Source organism: Carcharodon carcharias, chromosome 21, assembly GCF_017639515.1.
Source record: "Carcharodon carcharias isolate sCarCar2 chromosome 21, sCarCar2.pri, whole genome shotgun sequence".
Lineage (NCBI taxonomy): Eukaryota > Metazoa > Chordata > Chondrichthyes > Lamniformes > Lamnidae > Carcharodon > Carcharodon carcharias.
The window spans coordinates 87099436-87119027 of record NC_054487.1 but is presented as its reverse complement, the minus strand read 5'-3'; the positions used below and the strand labels follow the sequence as shown (position 1 = coordinate 87119027).

At 40.0% G+C, this 19592-nt stretch overlaps 1 protein-coding gene across 9 annotated transcripts in view; it reads right to left on the bottom strand.

The window, feature by feature from the left end:
* Positions 1 to 19592, bottom strand: part of ppp1r12a (protein phosphatase 1, regulatory subunit 12A) — a 190804-nt gene that overhangs the window by 95347 nt on the left and 75865 nt on the right. For 8 of the 9 annotated variants that reach the window (XM_041215819.1, XM_041215821.1, XM_041215820.1 and 5 more), the window contains exon 3: positions 5734 to 5852. In XM_041215819.1, coding sequence (XP_041071753.1) covers positions 5734 to 5852 — 119 coding nt within the window. Of the gene's footprint in view, positions 1 to 4881; positions 5000 to 5733; positions 5853 to 19592 lie in introns of those variants that run through there. The other variant, XM_041215826.1, reaches the window with a different exon arrangement.

Below are 19592 nucleotides of genomic sequence, written 5' to 3'. Positions count from 1 at the left end.
AAAATATTCCAAAACACTACAAATATGAACTATTTCTTTGGAATGCAATGATGTGACAATCATTTTGCACCCAGCAAGTTCCCACAAACAACAGGACGAATGATCTGTTAATTTATTTGATGAGGTTTGTTAAGACAAAGCCTGGTACACTCCTTTAAAAAGTGCTTTGAAAGACCATCTGAACACAAGAGCAGGCCGATATGGAGCCTTGATTTAATAATCTCATTTCAAAACAATATAGCATTGCTTTGGTGCTGACCTCAAGGGTTTAACTAGATTATGTGGAATGAGGCTTGAGAACCCATGACATTCTGTCTCTGGCAATAGTGCTACCACATGAGCCAAGTTAATACGTGCCTGTCTTGTTCTCTAAAGCTGAAGAGATTTACCAGGTGAAATCATAGCAGCATTGCATTATCTAGATTATCTAAAGATTGATCAATACAAGTTGTAAGACACGAAGAGCAGAATCTCATCAGTGCAGCATAATGCATATCTAGAACCCATGCAACCTTCTTATAAGTTCTCCTCTCAGCCAAGTTCCAAAGTATCCGTGAAATCCGTTCAAATTTCTGACAATCTCAAAATACATATCAAAAAATAGTTGAGATGGAAAGAACGTTTGAGACCAGTGGAAACCAGTGAGAAACTGGAAAATGTTATGAATGCCCAAATTGGTTGGATATAAACCTTCATCACAACAGTTCGTATACCAATTAATGCGATCATCAACACGAGAGTTCAGATGATGGTAACCTCTCCCACTTCACATGTTGTGCATTTCCTGTTCTCATATTTTAATGTATATCATTGTTTTACATTCTTAGCTCATGAACACATTGATCAAGCCCAAATCAGTGAACCCGAGAGTTTAGCAGTATTAAAAGGTCAATTTAGGCATTATTGTCAAAGAACAATTTATTACAGATGACTCCAGAGAGGAGCTAATCCAACCGATTGGCACAACAACCGAGTAGTTAACCAACAAATGAGGGGTTATGAGTTAAATTCCCAACACGGCAAGTTGTGAAAAAAAAATTACCAGTTATTTTAATCTAATAATTAGATCATACCAAGAAGGACTGAATTTTCCTAAAACTTTAACTGATTGACTAATGTCTTTCAGGGAAGGAAACCTGGCACCCCTACTCAGTCTGGCCTAAATATGGCATGAGTTGACTCAAGCTCTCAAGCCAACTAAGAATAGAGATACTGCCTTGCTCAGGTTACCAACATTTCAACAACATTAAAAATTCTGTTGAACTGATCAATTTTCCACTGTATGGAAGTTGTCAAAAAGTTGGACAAATAAAAAATAATTTCATGCTGCCTTCATTTTGTTTGTATATGAAGACAAGGTAATTCATATTGAAACAGAAAACAAATGAAATACATAATGGAAGGATGTGACTGAGCAAGAATGTTGAAGGAAAAGAAGTGGGTGTCATTTTTGAACAGTCCGGTCAATGTGAAATTAATCAAATATTAGGATTCGCAACAAAGGACCCAATTAAGTCCCAAGAAAGTATTTGGAATTTCCACATAATTTTGGACAACCTACATTCGAAAGAATTGCTGGGGCTTAATAAGAACTAAATGGCTGAAGATTGTTGCGAATGCTTCAGCCTTATCTTTTGCACCGATGTGCTGGACTCCTCTATCATTGAGGATGGGGATGTTGTGGAGCCTCCTCCTCCAATGAGTTGTTTAATTGTCCACCACCATTCATGACTGAATGTGGCAGGACTGCAAAGCTTAGATCTGATCTGTTGGTTGTAGAATCGCTTAGCTCTGTCTATCACTTGCTGCTTATGCTGTTTGGCACGCAAGTAGTCCTGTGTTATAGCTTCACCAGATCGGCATCTCATTTTTTGGAATGCCTGATGCTGCTCCTGGCCTGCCCTCCTGCACTCTTCATTGAACCAGGGCTTCTCCCCTGGCTTGATGGTAATGGTAGAGTCTCCTCTCTCCCCTCACTAGTCCCAGAGTGTTAATACTAATTATGTGGAGAAATTTGAAGTTTTTCCACTTCAGAAGGAAAATAGAAAAAACAGTGTATATTTTAAATGGTGAGAAACTGGGAAACGTTGGTGTTCGGAACACTTTTGGGTGTCTTTCTACAGGAATCACAAAGTAAACATTCAGGTCCAACAAGCAATCGGGAAAACAAATGGTGTGCTAGCCTTTATTATAAAAGGATTGGAGCATAGGAGTTAAAAAGTCTTACTGCAATTACAGTTGGTGAGATCACATCTGGAATACTGTGTACAGTTTTGGCCTCCTTACGTAAGGAAGGATAAAGCTGCCTTGGAGGGGGTACAACGAATGTTCGCTGGACTGATTCCTGCTATGAGGGATTGTCCTATGAGGAGACACTAAATAGACTAGGCCTATATTTCCAGAAATTACAAGAGCGAAGGTGATCTCTTGTAGTATATGAACGTTTTAAGGTGCTCTCCATATAAGACAGAGATTAGGAGAATTTTTTTTCTTTCAGAGGGTTGAATGTCTTTGGAACACTCTTCCTCAAAAGGCAGTGGAAGCAGTCTTTGCATATTTTTAAGGCAGAGATAAAAAGATCCTTGATAAGCAAGAGGGTGAAAGATTATCAGGGTCAGGATTGTGGAGTTAAGGCTATCAGATCAGCCATGATCTTATTGAATGGCGGAGCAGGCTCGAAGGGCTGAATGGTCTACCCCGGCCCCTTGTACATATGTTCGATTTCACCATAGGAGGTTCTGGGACAAAAGGAGCTGAAGCGATTTTTAATGCCAGGTGGAAATACTGAGGCGAATCATTATGCCGGCCTTAAAAATGATTTGGACTTTATTACGTGGAACAAAAGAACACAAGTCTAAGTTAAACTAAGAAACTGTTCTTCTCAACACGCAAAGACTGTGGCAAGAACAGACTATATGGACTGAAGAAATACTTTTTTCCCAAATTATCATGCCAAATAATACTTCCTCTAACGGATTTCCAACTTCAACCAACTACAACTTATTTTAAAGTGCCTGTTTGAATTGCTGAATGACTGGTTCAAAGATTTACTACCAATGTCCTTTTAATAGATTCAAGGGTTCTCCGAATGAAACATGGACTACTCCCGTTTAGTTCAATTCAACCTAATATTATGGGGTGCAATTCCTCGTCAATTCCCTCATCCCATGCAACATGGAGGTACCCCAACAGGAAAATCACAATGCTATCTATCCTTCTGAAAGGCATATGACCCTTCAACCACCAGAGAGAGAGAGTCTGGTCTTAAAAGAGCGTACCCAACTGCTAATAACTTGGCGCTCTGATGCCAGCTTGTTTAGCTGACATCATCTTTGTGCCCAAATTGATGAGGGTTCTAGTATCATTCCAGGAATTTGGTGTACATTTCGTGCCAGCTCTAGGAATGTTATCCTTTTGATCAAATGTTAAACCAAGATCCTGTTTGCCTCTTTCAGTGGCCCAGGTGGATGATTAAGATCTCAACATTTAAGGGAAGCAATGAAATGAATCATCAGTTGGTATGCTAATTTGTGGTTAGGCCACCAGGAAATTCTCTTAGTGCCCCAACCATAAAGATTAACTGGTCTTTCATCATACAGTTAGTATGAGCTTGCTATACCCAAAATGACTGTTGTCCTCTTTAACAGTCACTATACTTCAAATGTTTACTTTGAGAAAATGTATTTTCTAAATGGCTAAATGCAACATTATATAGATGCATTCATTTCTCCAATGATCCCCAGTAAAATTGTATGCTGTATCACAACACAAAGACAAAGGCAGACTCGAACATGGCCTACTGCATTCTCATTGAGAACACAAGAGAAGTTAGCTTAAGAGTAGCCCACACCATTTGCTAAAACATATGCAGCGCTGGTTAATGGATATCTTTGCCAATAGAAGGTGGCTTGCCAGTAAAAAGAAAAAAGTAATAACACTCTAAATGAGAGGAAAACTGCATGGTGTGGAAGATTAGAGGGGCTTGGGAGTTCAGGTTCACAAAACAGTACAGGTGCACTGTCTCAAATCTGGCTCTCTGAAAACCGGCGATCTCCAAAAACCAGACATTTTGAAGCCGAACATTAGCTATTAGTTGAGAAAAGTAACTTATTGGTTTGTTCGGCTGGGTACTGCACTGATTGGTTATCGGCTTCGCTCGCCTATCTTTTCCTGCACTTCCAATGGTACAAGCGACCCATGACCCCACCCAACCCTGCTCTCCTGATCCACCCAATCAAGAACCAAAAACCAAGATCTGAAATCCGACAAAGACTCGGTCCCAAGATAGCCAGTTTTGAGACACTGTACCTGTGGAAACATCATCTCAAATGAAAAGGGAATATTGGGCTTAAAACAAGAGGTATAGGAATACAAAAGTCAAGATGCAATGGTGGGTCTATATTGGTCTTTAGTGAGAGCACAGTTGTATGTCAAGGCAATGGATGGAAAAGAGTGCAGTCACCAAGATGCTGCCTATGAAGAAACATAAATATGAACAGTTGAAAACTGGTACTGTTTTCATTAGAACACAGAAGATGAAGCAGTGATTTGAGATAGATACTTCATATTAGAAAGGGCAGATAGAAACAGTTTCAAGTAATGTGGGTCCAGAATGAAAGTACTCGGACACAAAATGAAACACAAGAGGTTTAGCTAAGAATGACAAACTATTTTCTACAGAGTTACAAATATGTGGAACGCAGTGCCAAAGTTGATGACTGAAGCAATATCCAAGCCAACATTTAAAAATAGGGCAGGCACATTACATTAGAACTACTGTTTGTGTGGAGGATATGCATCAACACGGGTTAATTGGGCCAAATGGCCGGTTTTATGTTGTAATTTCTATGCAAGTTAGAACATATGCCTAGTGGAACAAACCTCATGGAAAGCCTTCCTGATAGTTCTTTTGTTTGTCTGAGGCAGCTGGATGAAATTCCTTGCATCAATAACTAGTATCTGATCTCCATCAGGTTGATCCTTCAGACCATACTGCATGCATAATCTAAACGAGATGGAATGTCATGCCTTGGGGAAGTCCATGTCACCACAAAAATACTGAATTTGCGAACAATAAATTTGTCCAAATGGAATACAAAGTTGCTTTGAATTGTAATTAGCACTAAAGCGCTCGCTGAACGTACTGGGCCATTCAGAATCTGGCTCAAATCGAAATTCGTAAGTACAACAGGTTTTACACTTACAATGTTGAGCAAAGCAAAGTTCAATGCAACTGAATGAAGGACATGAAGGCAGACACCAGTGAATGCAATCTTAAAAATGCATGCAAAAGCATGGTGATAAAACAGAAAGTGCTAAGACAGTCTTAGCAGGCCTGGCAGCATCTGTGGAGAGGGAAACAAAATTAATGCTTCAGGGCTTTTGACAGAACATGCTGACAAAAGGTCATCAACCTAAAACCTGTTAATTCTGTTCCTCTCTCCACAGATGCCTGACTTGCTAAATATATTCAACATTTCCTACTTTTATTTCAGGTTTCTAGCATCCACTGTATTTTTCTTTTGGAAAGCAAGGTAATTTGGGTTCTATGTAAAGAACCTCTAAGGCAAAGGTTTAGCTATGATTTTTCCAGTGAGATTGTCCGAAGGATCAAAGGATTCCAATTCTACTGGAACCATTCCAAATTTGCAAGTTATCCACAGATTGTATTCTACAGTCAGCAGTAGCTACATAGCATTGGTGAGATACTTTCCCCCATGGCTCATTTCTTACCTTGCCTACTAATTTCTTCCTGCAAGAGCTCTTCCATGGCTTCTTCTTCAGCTATATCTAATGGAGTTTCTCCTTCACTGTTGACTGCAGCTACATTTGCTCCACGACTAATTAAATACCTGCAAAATTATGTTTAAAAGATAAACAGTCTTTATTGGATTTCATTTATTTCAGTAAAAGAATGGCAAATATGTTAACAACGCCAATTAAGATTTTAACTTAATTCTAATTTCATTTTTAAAAATAAATTTGGATAGAAAATAGTTACCTTCATCAATTCAAGGCTGAACGCGACAGATCCAAATATTCATTACTCCATAAATTTAAACCTAACAAGAGTTTAATTTCTGACTTTCATCAAAATGAAGACTGAATTTCCACTTAATTATTTTTGTTATTGAATTTCCCAAGCATAAGCAAGTTTAAGTCTATATAATCATCAGAATACTTTCTTTAATCATTTGCAAAATTCTCACAACCAGTCCAAGATTCAACCACATTCTTGACCGAATTTTTAATCTTCTGGGGCCTTGATTCCTAATTGTATCATAACTTTTAGATGGGTAATGGAGAAGACCAAGGAACAATCTAACATAGAACTTTTAAATTGGAAGAGGGCTAACCTCAATGTGATGAAAAGGGATCTAGCCAGAGCTAAAAGGAACTGGAGATGGTCAGGGAAAAAAAAACAAAGGGACAATGAGCGATCTTTAAGAGGTGCTTCATGTACAGACTAAGTACATGCCAACAAGGGGAAAAGGCAAGGGAAACAAAAAATGGAGCCTTGGATGATGAGAGAGATAAGAGATGGTGATTAAATGAAAGCGAAGGATGTATGATGCATGTCAGAGTTCTTCCAGTGAAAACCAGATTAAATACAATAGGTTGAGAGGGGAAAAGAAGGCTGGCTAAGAGAGAGTATGAGAAAAGAATGACAGTCAACATGAAAGGGAACCCAAAAATCTTCTAACAGCATTTTTAAAAATATATTCGTTCATGGGATGTGGGTGTCGCTGGCTTGGCCAGGATTCATTGCCCATCCCTAATTGCCCTTGTCCGGGTGGCATCCCAGGTTGAGGAAGTGGGGGTGGTGAGAGCAGAAGGGTTTGCCTTAATTTCCCTAGACATGAGGGAGGTGCCAGAAGATTGGAGAATGGTAAATCTATCACCTTTTCTTGAAAAAGGGTGTCAAGGACAGTCCTAGCAACTACAGGCTGGTCAGTCTGACATCAGTGATAAGCAAGCTTTTGGAATCCTGAATTGGGTGGTGGGGGTGTTGGTGGAGAGAATCACCTGGCACTTGGAGAGGTTCCAGTTAATTAAGGAGAACCAGCACTGATTGGTAAAAGGGAAATCATGCTTGACTAATCTAACTGAATTTTCTGATGAATGAACAGGAAAGGTTGATGAAGGGAATGCTGTGGAAGTTGTCTATGTGGATTTTAAGTGTTTGACAAGATCCCACATAAAAGGCAGCTTAACAAAATTAAGGCTTATGGAATATGAGGGCCAGTGCCTAATTGGATTAAAAAAATTGGCTTAAGGACAGAAAGCAGCAAGTTATAGTAGATGGGAGGGTGGTAGAGTGGTGTTCCCCAAGGATCAGTGCTATTTTTGCTATATATGTATAAATAAATGACTTGGATCTTGGAATACAAGTAAAACTTCAAAACATGCTGATACCACCAAATTTGGGAGTGGCAAACAGTGAGGATGATAACAATTGCCTGCAACAACACATAGATAGGCAAGCAGAACAGAGAGAGAAGTGGCAGATGCAATTCACTACAGAGAAATGAGAGATGATGCATTTTGGCAGAAGGGGTGGGAGAGTCAATATAAACTTAATGACACAATTCTAAAGTGCGTGCAGGAACAGAGGGACCTGGTGCTGCATGTGCATCAGCCTTTGAAGATGGTAGAACATATTGAAAGAGTGGTTAGCAAAGCATATGGGATCGTGGGCTTCATAAATAGAAGCATTAAGTAGAGAAGGAAGCGGTTATGCTGAATCTTTATATTAAGCTCTGGTTAGACCCAAACTTGAGTATTCTTTCAGTTCTGGTCACCACACTTAAGGAAAGATGTGAAGATCCTTGACAGGGAGGAGAGCAGATTTACCACAATGATTCCAGGGATGGGGGAGGATTTAGTCAGAAGATTAGATAGGAAAAGGTAGGGATCTTCTCCTTGGAGCCAAGAAAATCGAGGCAAAATTTGACTGAAGTGCACAAGATTATGACAGGCTTGGATAAGGTGGAACAGGAATAACTCTTCCCATGAGCTGATGGTACAAGGCCTAAGGGGCACAGATTTAAGATTTAGGGCAAGAGATGCGGGGAAAGGAAGAATTTTTTTTAGACACAGCAAATTTAGCGCCAATGTGGAACTTGCTGCCCACATGGGTGGTGAGGCAATCAGTGATTTCAAAAGAAAACTGGATGGGTACTTAAAGGAATTGAACTTGCAAGGATATAGGGACTGAGCGTGGGGCTGACTGTGTTGTTTCGTGGGGAGCCAGAATGGGCTTGATGGGCCAAATGGCCTCCTGTGCTGTAAGTTTCTCAATGACTTATCCAACAATATTTCAGTCTGATTACCCACTGATACATCTAGTGCCCACGTTTACAGTTGGTACCCCATCACTGCTTTCCACTGAAGCTGCATTCAATACAGCATTTTTCTAAGCTTTGTCAGTCAATGTAGGATAGGGCCAAAAATAGAGAGAGCAAAAGAATGCAATGCAAGGGTAATTCCCTGATAACAGAATGGTCAACAATCATCAATTTGTCCCCTCATCCCTGTCAAATATTCCTCCTGCAAACTGCCAACAGGTTGCATGCATCAAGTTATGAAGATAGTAATGTAAATTCCTACAATGGTGGCTACAATGCAAAAAGTACTTAATTGGCTGTAAAGCATGTTGCACCATGAAAGGCACCATAAGTCTTTCAAACACCGAGCGCCTGAGAGTGGAATTAAATACACAAATAATGCATGCTCATTGTACAGCTCTATTGGACCGGTCTCCTGACTTTCCTACTCCATCTGAATTTATCCAGCATTCTGCTGCACAAGTGAACATCTCAAATATGCAGCTTAGGTTCCCATTCTAACCTACACAACAGGTCGATACACATAGGCCCAAAACCCCTCAGATTCAAAGCTCTTAGCAAAGCACAAGGTGAAGCTATTCACAGACCTATTCCCATCACTTTGAATTTGAGAAAGCTATCTCACTGAGACAAAACTGATTTTACAACTGTCTTGTCTGCACCTGAATATGCATAGAAAAATTAATAAATTATAAGCCCAAATTGAGCAAGGACTGCACAAGAAACAAAATCCTCAATTTGAAACCAGACATTGCTGTGCTGTTATAGATTCAAGTTTAAGGCTAGCTAAGTGGCAAGCTAATTAATTGTCCCTGCCTCTTGCTATCTGTCCAACAGGTTGCTGGCACCAAGATATTAGTTTATGTCTCATGAAGTGATAACCATTTGCAACTTGTTTATAGGCCTTGCAGTTTCATGCTAAGAAAAAGTCTATTATTGCATGATTATTAAAAACTGATTTTGCAATGAGCTGAAGTACCACAGCAAGCAAAGTAATTCAGCTTAGTGTAAAGAGCTGAAGCAATTTTGAGGTACTACACACTGCTCTGGATTTGGAGGGTTACCCCAACTAAACATTCCTAACATGCAAAACTTAAATACAAAATCACCAGGGACAAAATCTGGTTCCTGTTGTATACTTAAAGCCAAGATTTATGCTAGTAAGTATTCATAGCAAGTACAAGAATCAATGGAAGCTCCATAAATCTGAAATACAAGTGGGACAACTTCAAATTCACTCCTTCACGATGTTGGTTAGTCCATAGCCCACGAACATTGCAAGCCCACTCTTTCAGAATCAAAAGCAGACTAGCTGAAACTTGAATTTATGTATTGAAATGTCTGCCATGTGCAATCTAGGTCCATTCCATAGACACATGCATCTCATTTAAAAAGCAGATATGAGTGGATATTACAACTGTAACCCAATTTATACTTGGTCATTGTAGAGCATTGAAAGCTGCCATTAAATGTTGACTCCTCAGTGGGTACTTGAATCGCAAAAGGTTGGTATGCAGGTACAGCAAGTAATTAGGAAAGCAGATAGAATGTTCCCATTCATTGCAAGGGGAATTGAATACAGAAGTAGGGAGGTTATGCTTCAGTTGTACAGAGCACTGGTGAGACCACATCTGGAGCACTATGTACAGTACTGGTCTCCTTAAGGAAGGATGTAAATGCATTGAAAGCAGTTCAGAGAAGTTTTACTAGATTAATACTTGGAATTGGAGGGTTGTCGTATAAGGAAAGGTTGGGAAGACTCGGCTTGTATCCATTGGAATTTAGAAGAGTAAGAGGCAACTTGATTGAAATTATGAAGATCATGAGGGGTCTTGACAGGGTGGATGTGGAGAGGATGTTTCGTCTTGTGGAGGAATCTAGAACTAGGAAGTCACTGTTTAAAAATAAGGCGTCGCCCATTTTAGATAGAGATGAGGAGAATTTTTTTCTCCGAAGATACAATGTTTTTGGAACGCTTCCTCAAAAGGTTGTGGAAGCAGAGTCTTTGAATATTTTAAGGCAAAGATAGATAGATTATTGGTAAGCAAGGGGGTGAAAAGTTACTGGGGTGGGCAGGAATGTTTCAATCAGATCAGCCATGATCTTATTGAATGGCAGAGCACGTTTGAGGGACTGAGTACCCTACTCCAGCTCCTAGTTCATATGTTTGTATATGAAGATAGGTATCCTTATATTAAGAGCCAGTTACCACACTACATTAATATAAAAACAAAAAACTGCGGATGCTGGAAATCCAAACCAAAAACAGAATTACCTGGAAAAACTCAGCAGGTCTGGCAGCATCGGCGGAGAAGAAAAGAGTTGACGTTTCGAGTCCTCATGGCCCTTCAACAGAACTAGGTGAATCCAAGGAGAGGGGTGAAATATAAGCTGGTTTAAGGTGTGTGTGTGTGTGTGTGTGTGTGTGTGTGTGTGTGTGTGTGTGTGTGGTGGGGGGGGCGCGCCCCACAGCAGACACCCCCCCCCAACACACACACACACCTTAAACCAGCTTATATTTCACCCCTCTCCTTGGATTCACCTAGTTCTGTTGAAGGGTCATGAGGATTCGAAACATCAACTCTTTTATTCTCCGCCGATGCTGCCAGACCTGCTGAGTTTTTCCAGGTAATTCTGTTTTTGCTTTACCACACTACATTGTCTGAGGAATCTGTGGGAAGGAGCTCAACACGCTTGGGACAGAAAATTCCAACATCCTCCCATACTTTTCTTGAATATTAAGAACTGAAAAGGAACTCCACCTAGACTAATGTTGTTCTATGATCCCAGGCATCTAACACAACCAAATTTCACTTGCTAAACAATTGCTATTTACTGGGCCAGATGGCTGCTTGGGTGTTATAAACTCCCATGGTTCAAAATCAACATAGGAGCTGCCTGGGTAAAAGCCAGGTTAAAGCCGGTTTGATGTCAGAACAACGCTACAACCAAAACACCTACTGCAGCTGTCATTTCCACAAACCTCGTTCATACTTTTGTCATTAATTTTACAGGCAGCCTGAAATATGGGAGAAACTTGAGCAGTGATGGGGGATAAAATGTAGTTTTGCTCAAACTGAACATTTATCGCAGCAAGCTTACATCAGTAACGCTCAGCAAAACATTCATATATCTAGTTTGCTGCATTTTGAAATACAGCAACTTGATCTGTAAGTGTCCATTGTTGCAGAAACAGCTTGTGTTACCGGGGGCTTCCTCCACTCTCTTAAGGCTGCTAAACTGTGTCCCATGGGCTCAAAACAGCAAGTTACTCATGATTGAGATTCTTCATCCTTTGACACAAGGCACAAAGTGGAAAAAAAGGGGAGAATAAATAACCTCAAGCCATCCGAATCCACGCACAACATTAGTTAAGAGTTTGGGATTAATGGGGTTAATGTTAATTAATCCCCTGTTCTGATATTATAATATGGTAGGTAGGCTTCACTAAATCAAAAGCAGGATACTACAGATCCTGGAAATCTGAAATAAAATGGTGGAAAAACTCAGGTCAGGCAGCATCAATAGAGAGAAAGAAACAGGAGTTTAACGTTTTGTGGAGATAGTGCGCTGTAATATCAAGTCCCACTGTTCCCTAAGCCACGACAAATGTGAAAAAGTTTGATCAAACCACCAGATTGCCCCATTCTACCTGACTGTTTAATTTAGGTTAACAGAATACGAGCACCAGGTTTGTGAGCTTAATAAGTAAATAAGTGTTTATTGAACAAACTGTTGTTAACCAGTGGCAAAAAGAAAGAAATATGAACTGCTAATTTGTAGCACTATAACTTAAACTGTATCCCCATCTTAAATGTCTATAAACACACATGTACGTAAGGCGCACAAAAACATGGATTTTAAGGGTGGGATAAAACAGTTCAATAGCACCAATTCCAGACTGCAGAATTCAATGGGTTTATTTTGATCGATGTCTTCCAAATTCCTTCTAGTTCTTACTGATGATACGAGGCGGTCTTTCAGCATTTTCAGTATTTAGTTCACTGGTTGAGCACTTGCCTTTCAATGTCTTTGATGGTGATCTTCCCCTTTTGCCTCTTAGGAGGGGTTTTCAAAGAGAGCAGGTTATAGAGATAGGAGGAGAAAAAGCCAGCTAGCTATTATCGTGAAATTACTGGAATCTTCCAGACACAGAAGAGTGGTTTTAGATCTTTCTCATTTTAGGCTGGGGGTTATTTTGCTGTACTGCTTCTTTCACAAAATCTGGTCACCTGGTCAGGAGTCAATTAAAACGACGTTGTCAGGCAACTCCCTTGGTCCAGGGCTCCTTTCTGGCACCACTCTGTTTTTCATGGCATACTCTGTTCCAGGACTGCAACATTGTATACATCTATCCTGGTTCAGTGGACATGTCTTTCAAACTGCAGCCACTGTAATTTTAATTCACAGTCGAACAGAAAATAAAAAGATATAAGACAAAAACAGAATTACCTGGAAAAACTCAGCAGGTCTGGCAGCATCAGCGGAGAAGAAAAGAGTTGACGTTTTGAGTCCTCATGATCCTTCAACAGAACTGGGTGAATCCAAGGAGAGGGGTGGAATATAAGCTGGTTTAAAGTGGGGGGTTGGGTGGGGGGAGAGAAGTGGAGGGGGGTGGTGTGGTTGTAGGGACAAGCAAGCAGTGATAGGAGCAGATAATCAAAAGATGTCACAGACAAAAGAACAAAAGAACAAAGAGGTGTTGAAATTGCTGATATTATCTAAACAAATGTGCTAATTAAGAAAGGATGGTACAGCACTCAAGGTACAGCTCTAGTGGGGGTGGGGGGGCATAAAAGATTTAAAAATAATGGAAATAGGTGGGAAAAGAAAAATCTAAATAAATTATTGGAAAAAACAAAACGAAGGGGGAAGAAACAGAAAGGGGGTTTTGATTATCTGCTCCTATCACTGCTTGCTTGTCCCTACAACCACACCACCCCCATCCACTTCTCTCCCCCCACCTTAAACCAGCTTATATGTCATCCCTCTCCTTGCATTCACCCAGTTCTGTTGAAGGGTCATGAGGACTCGAAACGTCAACTCTTATCTTCTCCGCCGATGCTGCCAGACCTGCTGAGTTTTTCCAGGTAATTCTGTTTTTGTTTTGGATTTCCAGCATCCGCAGTTTTTTGTTTTTAAATAAAAAGATATGTTCTTTACAACAGTCCAACAGAAATTTTAAAAATATGTTCCTTACAGGGTCAATAACCTTTCATCAGTACTGGAAAAGGATGTGACAGGTTTAAAGAGGCAGGGAAAGGAAGGATGATAAGCAAAATGAAAAGTCTGATAGAGTGGAAAGCAGGAGAGATTAAATGACAAAGGATGACTCCTAACTTTATTGATTCTGGTGAAAGGTCATCAACCTGAAATATTATCTGTTTCTCTCTCCACAGATGCTACCTGACCGGACTATTTCCAGCATTTTCTGTTTTTAGGCTTCAATAAATACTGGATTTGTTTGGCCAGGCGGTGGTAAAATAAAACTGCTGGAAATACATGGCAGGAGCCATCAGCATCAGTTTCATTTTGGGAAAAAACGCTTTGACTTGCTGATGGAACTGCTGTGGTTCCTGTGCTTTTTCCCAAGATTTTCTTTTAACGTTGAGAAAAGGCCAATGTTCCAGAAAGGTTTCAGAAAGCAAAGAGTTCATGTGAGGAAGAAAAAGAACATGCCAACCCAGAGCATTTCAACATGAAAAGGTAAAGATGAAAACTAATTCAATCATATGAACAAGCACCTGCAAACTGCCCAAGGATCAATGTGCTGATAGGATGAGAAGTTTAGGAGAGGGGTGCCCAATCTACGGGCTCCCTGAACCCCAAACAGCAAAGCTGGCAAAGCCCAGGCTACTCATAGCTGCTCATATTTTTTCTTTGCTCTGGAGGTTTGGGAAGTGGTGTCATGCAGCACACAGGAGCCCATCATCTCAAAGTATCCAGATCCTTTTGAGTCATCTTTTGGTCAAGTTTGGTGAGAAAAACTAGAGTAATTCACTTATGGCAGCAAGGTATGATGTCACCATTAATGGTCTTTTCTCTTCACAGATGTTGACAGATCTGCTGTGCACAGTTATTGCTATTACTTACTCTAGCAATGCCAGCTTTTTTTATTTCCTCTAAACTAGGGTGCCTTCAACCTGAATTATAACAGGGTTTAACATTCAGTTTACTGATGGATTTTCTTTTAAAAAATATACAATTTACATTCCTAATTTTTCCACTTCTACTCTGTAATCCCCTATGGAAAAACAACACTGAATCTGGCTTTGGCAACTCAATAGCTCGATCACCACTGTCTAGACTCTCATAAGTCACTTGTGTGATGCCACCATTAGCCAATTCACTTAACTTTAATCTAAATCTGAAGCACTACCCCTTTAAAATGCCATTCTTCGGGTGAGGTGTTACAATTGAGGCTGCCATTTGCTCTCTCGTGTGGACATAGAAGATGGCACAGCACTATTCAAAGAACAGAGAAGTAATCCCAGTGTCATGGCCAATATTTGTCCTTCAAACAACATTGTTAACAGGCCAAAACAAAAACAGAATTACCTGGAAAAACTCAGCAAGTCTGGCAGCATCGGCGGAGAAGAAAAGAGTTGACGTTTCGAGTCCTCATGACCCTTCGACAGAACAGGCCACCTTGTCATGAATTGAATGCCCTATGTGGCACCTCCCTGTACTGCTGCATTTCCTAGATTACATTTTAAAAATGTCATTGACTGCAAAACAGTCAAGGGCACCTTGAAGACGTGGAAGACACGAGATAAATTTAAGTTCTTTCTTAAACATAATTCTGTTCTTTCAAACCTAGGATAGGAAAAGCATGTGTTATCAACTCAGATTATCAAAAGGGTTTCTGCCCAATGTGATCAAATTCAGGCTAACACAAGTGTAACAAGGATGACTTGCAGCTGGTAGGCTCTTCCTTACTGAAAGTTGGACATGCTTACAGCTTCCCAACAATCCAACAGACTTCAGATAAACGAGTATGTCAATGTCCAGTTCAAGGAGTTCTTTATCTTCATGCTGTCAATTAAGGCACCCCTCCCAACGCCATCAAATCTCAGTTATCTTGAATGTTGCGAAAAAAACACTTCTCAAAACAACGCACGTTTTCAAACAAAACGTAAAAATATTCATACATTGAAATTCTATATGAGCACTAGTTACTGCAAATTTTACAGTAATGGTGGTGACTTTGAAGGAATACGGTTAAGTCAAAATATTGCAAGTGATTTGGAAGGCAATAGAATGTTGCCATTTATTGCAAGGAGAATGGAATATTGAAGTAGGAAAGTTTTGCTAATGTTGTACAGGGTATTGGTGAGATCACATCTGCATTACTCTGTACAGCTTTAGTCTCCTTACTTAAGAAAGGGTATAATTGTGATAGAATTTCAGAGAAGGTTCACTCAACTGATTCTTGGGATGGGGGTTATCTTAAGAGGAAAGTTTGGACAGGTGGAGCATGTATCCATTGGAGTTTCGAAGATTGAGAGGTAATTTTATTGAAACGCAAGGTTCTGAGGGGGCTTGACAGGGTGGATGCTGAGAGGATCTTTCCCTTTTATGGGAGAGACCAGAACACAGGACACTAGAACAACTAGGACACTAAAACAACTAGGTCACAGTTTAAAAATAAGAGGTCATCCCTTTAAGACAGATAAGAAGCAATTTTTTTTCTCTTGAGTCTGTGAAATTCTCTTCCCTAGAGATCAGCGGAGGAAGGGTCATTGAATATTATTAAGGCAGAATTAGACAGATTCTTAATCGACAAAGGAGTCAAAGGTTATAGGGGGTCGACAGGAAGGTAGAGTTCAGGCCATAATCAGGCCAACCATGAATCTATCAAATGGCAGAACAGGCTCAACCTGCTGAATGGCCTACTCCTGCTCCTAATTTATGTTTGTGTGTTCATATATGCACCTCATAGTCTCTGCCCACTCAACTGAAAACGAATATTCAACAGCACAAATAGCTGTTGAATATCTGAAAATTAACATTTGAAAATTACTTCTCCCCTTAAAATCTAGCCCCAGTTCTTTAATGCCAATGCACCTAAAGTTGTTATCCAGTGAGCATGTTGCAATAAATCGATTCAAACTTAAGAAATTCAGTAACGGTGACAGCACAAGGTACTATCAATAATTTCCACCTTGAATCCCAATGTTTAACAACATTAATTCAAGCAGACATTAGTTTTTGTTATTCGAATTTAGAAATGAAATTTAAGCTGTTTAAAATTTCATTGATGGATGTTTATATAAATGCAATCTTTACTTTCAGCTCATCATGCTTTATTTCACCAACACTAGTATAATTTCCTCAGATTTTGGTTAGTTGCAGTTTGTGAATTTCAAGTAATAGTGCACCTCCACAGTTGAACTTAATTGCAGAAAGGAAACCAAGACGGTTTAGCAACTATTAGGAATTAAAGTATTTTAGAAAGTCTAACTTTGGATCGTTCTGTTTTTTTAATTAAATGGCAACGAACAAACTTGTACATCTATACGCTGCTCCCAATGCAGTCTCCTCTACACTGGGGGGACGAAATGCAAACTGAGTGACTGCTTTGCAGAACACCTTCGCTCAGTCCACAAGCATGGCCCAGAACTTCCTGCCGCTTACCATTTCAACTCACCATCTTGCTCTCATGCCCACATGTCCATCCTTGGCCTGATGCATTGCTCCCATGAAGCCCAACACAAACTGGAGGAACAGCACCTCATCTTCCGATTAGGCACTTTACAGCCTTCCAGACTTATCGAGTTCAATAACTTCTGACCATGAACTTGCTCTTCCATCTTGACCTTTTTTCAAATCCAATTATGTTTTTAAGTATTTTTTTAAATCCTTCCATCCAATCCCCCACAGCCATGTGTCACTTGTTTTGGTTTCAAGGTGCTGACCCTTGTTCTGCTATTAACACACAGAATTACACATTCTGCTACCATACCTTTATACTAACAGCATCTTCTTTAGTCTTTAACACTACCATTAACACTCCCTTTGTCCATGACATCTTTGTCAATTTCTCCTTAGCTCCCATCCATTCCTGACCTTTTATTTTGCTCTACCTGCTTCACACACACATTCTCTCCTCCTCCTCCTCCTCCCCCCCAACCCCCCCACTTAAACAGTATAAAATCCATCACATTTCTCCTTCTTTGTTTCTGAAGTCATATGGACTTGAAACATTAATTGTTTCTCTCTCCACAGCTACTGCCAGGCCTGCCGAGTTTTTCCAACATTTTCTGTTTTTATTTCAGATTTCCAGCATCCATAGTATTTTGCTTTTAAACTTATAAATCTTTTGGTTTTAAGAACAACTTGAAGTATTACACAGAAAAAAACTGCCATCAAGTAACTCAAGTTATTGATCCATATAGTTCTAAGTAAATCACTTAGAAAGAATAAAGGGAGAACTTTGCACAAAGATAGATTCTCTTTGTTACTAAAAGTTACTCTGAGCGTAAAAACACCAGAGGTTTAATGAGAGGATAGTCAGGAGTGTGAACGATTTAAAGAAGGCAAAACAGAGATTTCTTCATACAACTGGCACACATTATTTGGAAGAGTACCTGACACAAGAACAACAAAACCATTAACAATTTGATGTAGTCCTCATCAGGCAGGTTACAAAGCTCACATGACTAATACTACTGCTGCAATCACAAGACAATAAACATGGTAAGTTGTCAGAGTACAGACAGCACTGGCAGAATTTATTGCTCGTGCCCAGCTGCTGTGAAGAGGTGATGCTGCTCCTGTGAAGTGGCAGGTTGAGCATTTCAGGATATTGGCTGGAAAATAAAGAAACAGCAACATAGGAAGGATCATCTTCATCCAAACTTTCTTGTGCAATGTTTCTCCTCGTGGTGTGTCAATGCAATAATTTAGTGCATTAGTCAAAGAAACACCATCAGGAGCACTTTAACCCATGCCTTACCTATTACAAATAAGGAACTGCAAATCATATTCCAGTTTTTTGGCAAGATCCTTGGTGCTGCACATTTGACAAACAAAACTTGTTCTCAGTACAAAAGCTAAACAAAACAGAGCATCAAGCTTTTTTCATGCAGTGTTCAACACAAGACAAATCCATTTTCAATTTAGAAAATGAACATTTAACTATACATACTCAATTTGTTTCAGGTACTTTCAGCACAGCAGAATTAAGTAACATAATGGTAGCAATAAGAGAGTTGACAAAGTGTTTTGCCAACAGGTCATGTGCAAGAATCACAATGGTGAACTTGTGCCTGCTTTCACACTGTGGTAAAATTCTTCATCTTTACCAGACACTAATTGTGAAAAATCTAAGATACTTTGAATACTGAGGCTATATTATAGCCACACCATTGGATTAAACACATCGAGGTGTTTACACGAAACATTACTAGTTACAGCTACCACACCTCACTTTGTGCAATGTGACAAAATGATGCCATTTAGTCTTTCCTGCCTTCTACTGCATCACAGACCCACCACAGGCCTTCGTTGACCATCACTTACTTACAACTCATTACGTTTGAAATGTTTTTGGCAGGTGTTTGTCTGTAACATTGTGGGTTAGACTGGATTTTTGATTTGTCCCCTTGAAAGTCAAGACACACAAAGCTTTCCTGGAATGTGTAATTTGAACCTGCCTGTTGAGTACATTAAGGTGTCTGCATTGTGTAATTGATGAAGCCCTCATTAGACAGGCTGCAAAGCTCACATTGTAAACACTACTGCTCTCAGAACATGCAGCATTCATCCCCAGGTTCAGAGAATGCATAACTAAGCCCAACAACCTCCACTGCCAGAATTCAGGGGGCGCGCAGAGCTCTCAATCCCAGGTTCAGAGAACGCGCAGTGTTCACATCACGCCACCAGCTTCTCAAGGACAATTCGGGATTGACAATAAATGCTGACCCAGCCAGCTGCACCCACATTCCAAATATGAATAAAAAACACTCACCGCCTCCAATATTCATAGAACTCAGTGCATGCTCACCCTCCCCCTGCCTCACCACAGATGCTGTGGTTCAAGGTGGCAGCTCACCATCGCCTTCTCAAGGGCAGTTAGGGATGGGCAGTAAATGCTGGCCTTGCCAATGACGCCCATCCCATGAACAAATAATAAAAGAGAATCAAATTCAAGAGTAAAGATTATCCCCTCAATCACAACTGTTTCAACTCATTGAAAAAAAAATCTTACTTTCAAATAATTAACATCCATGAGATGGAATA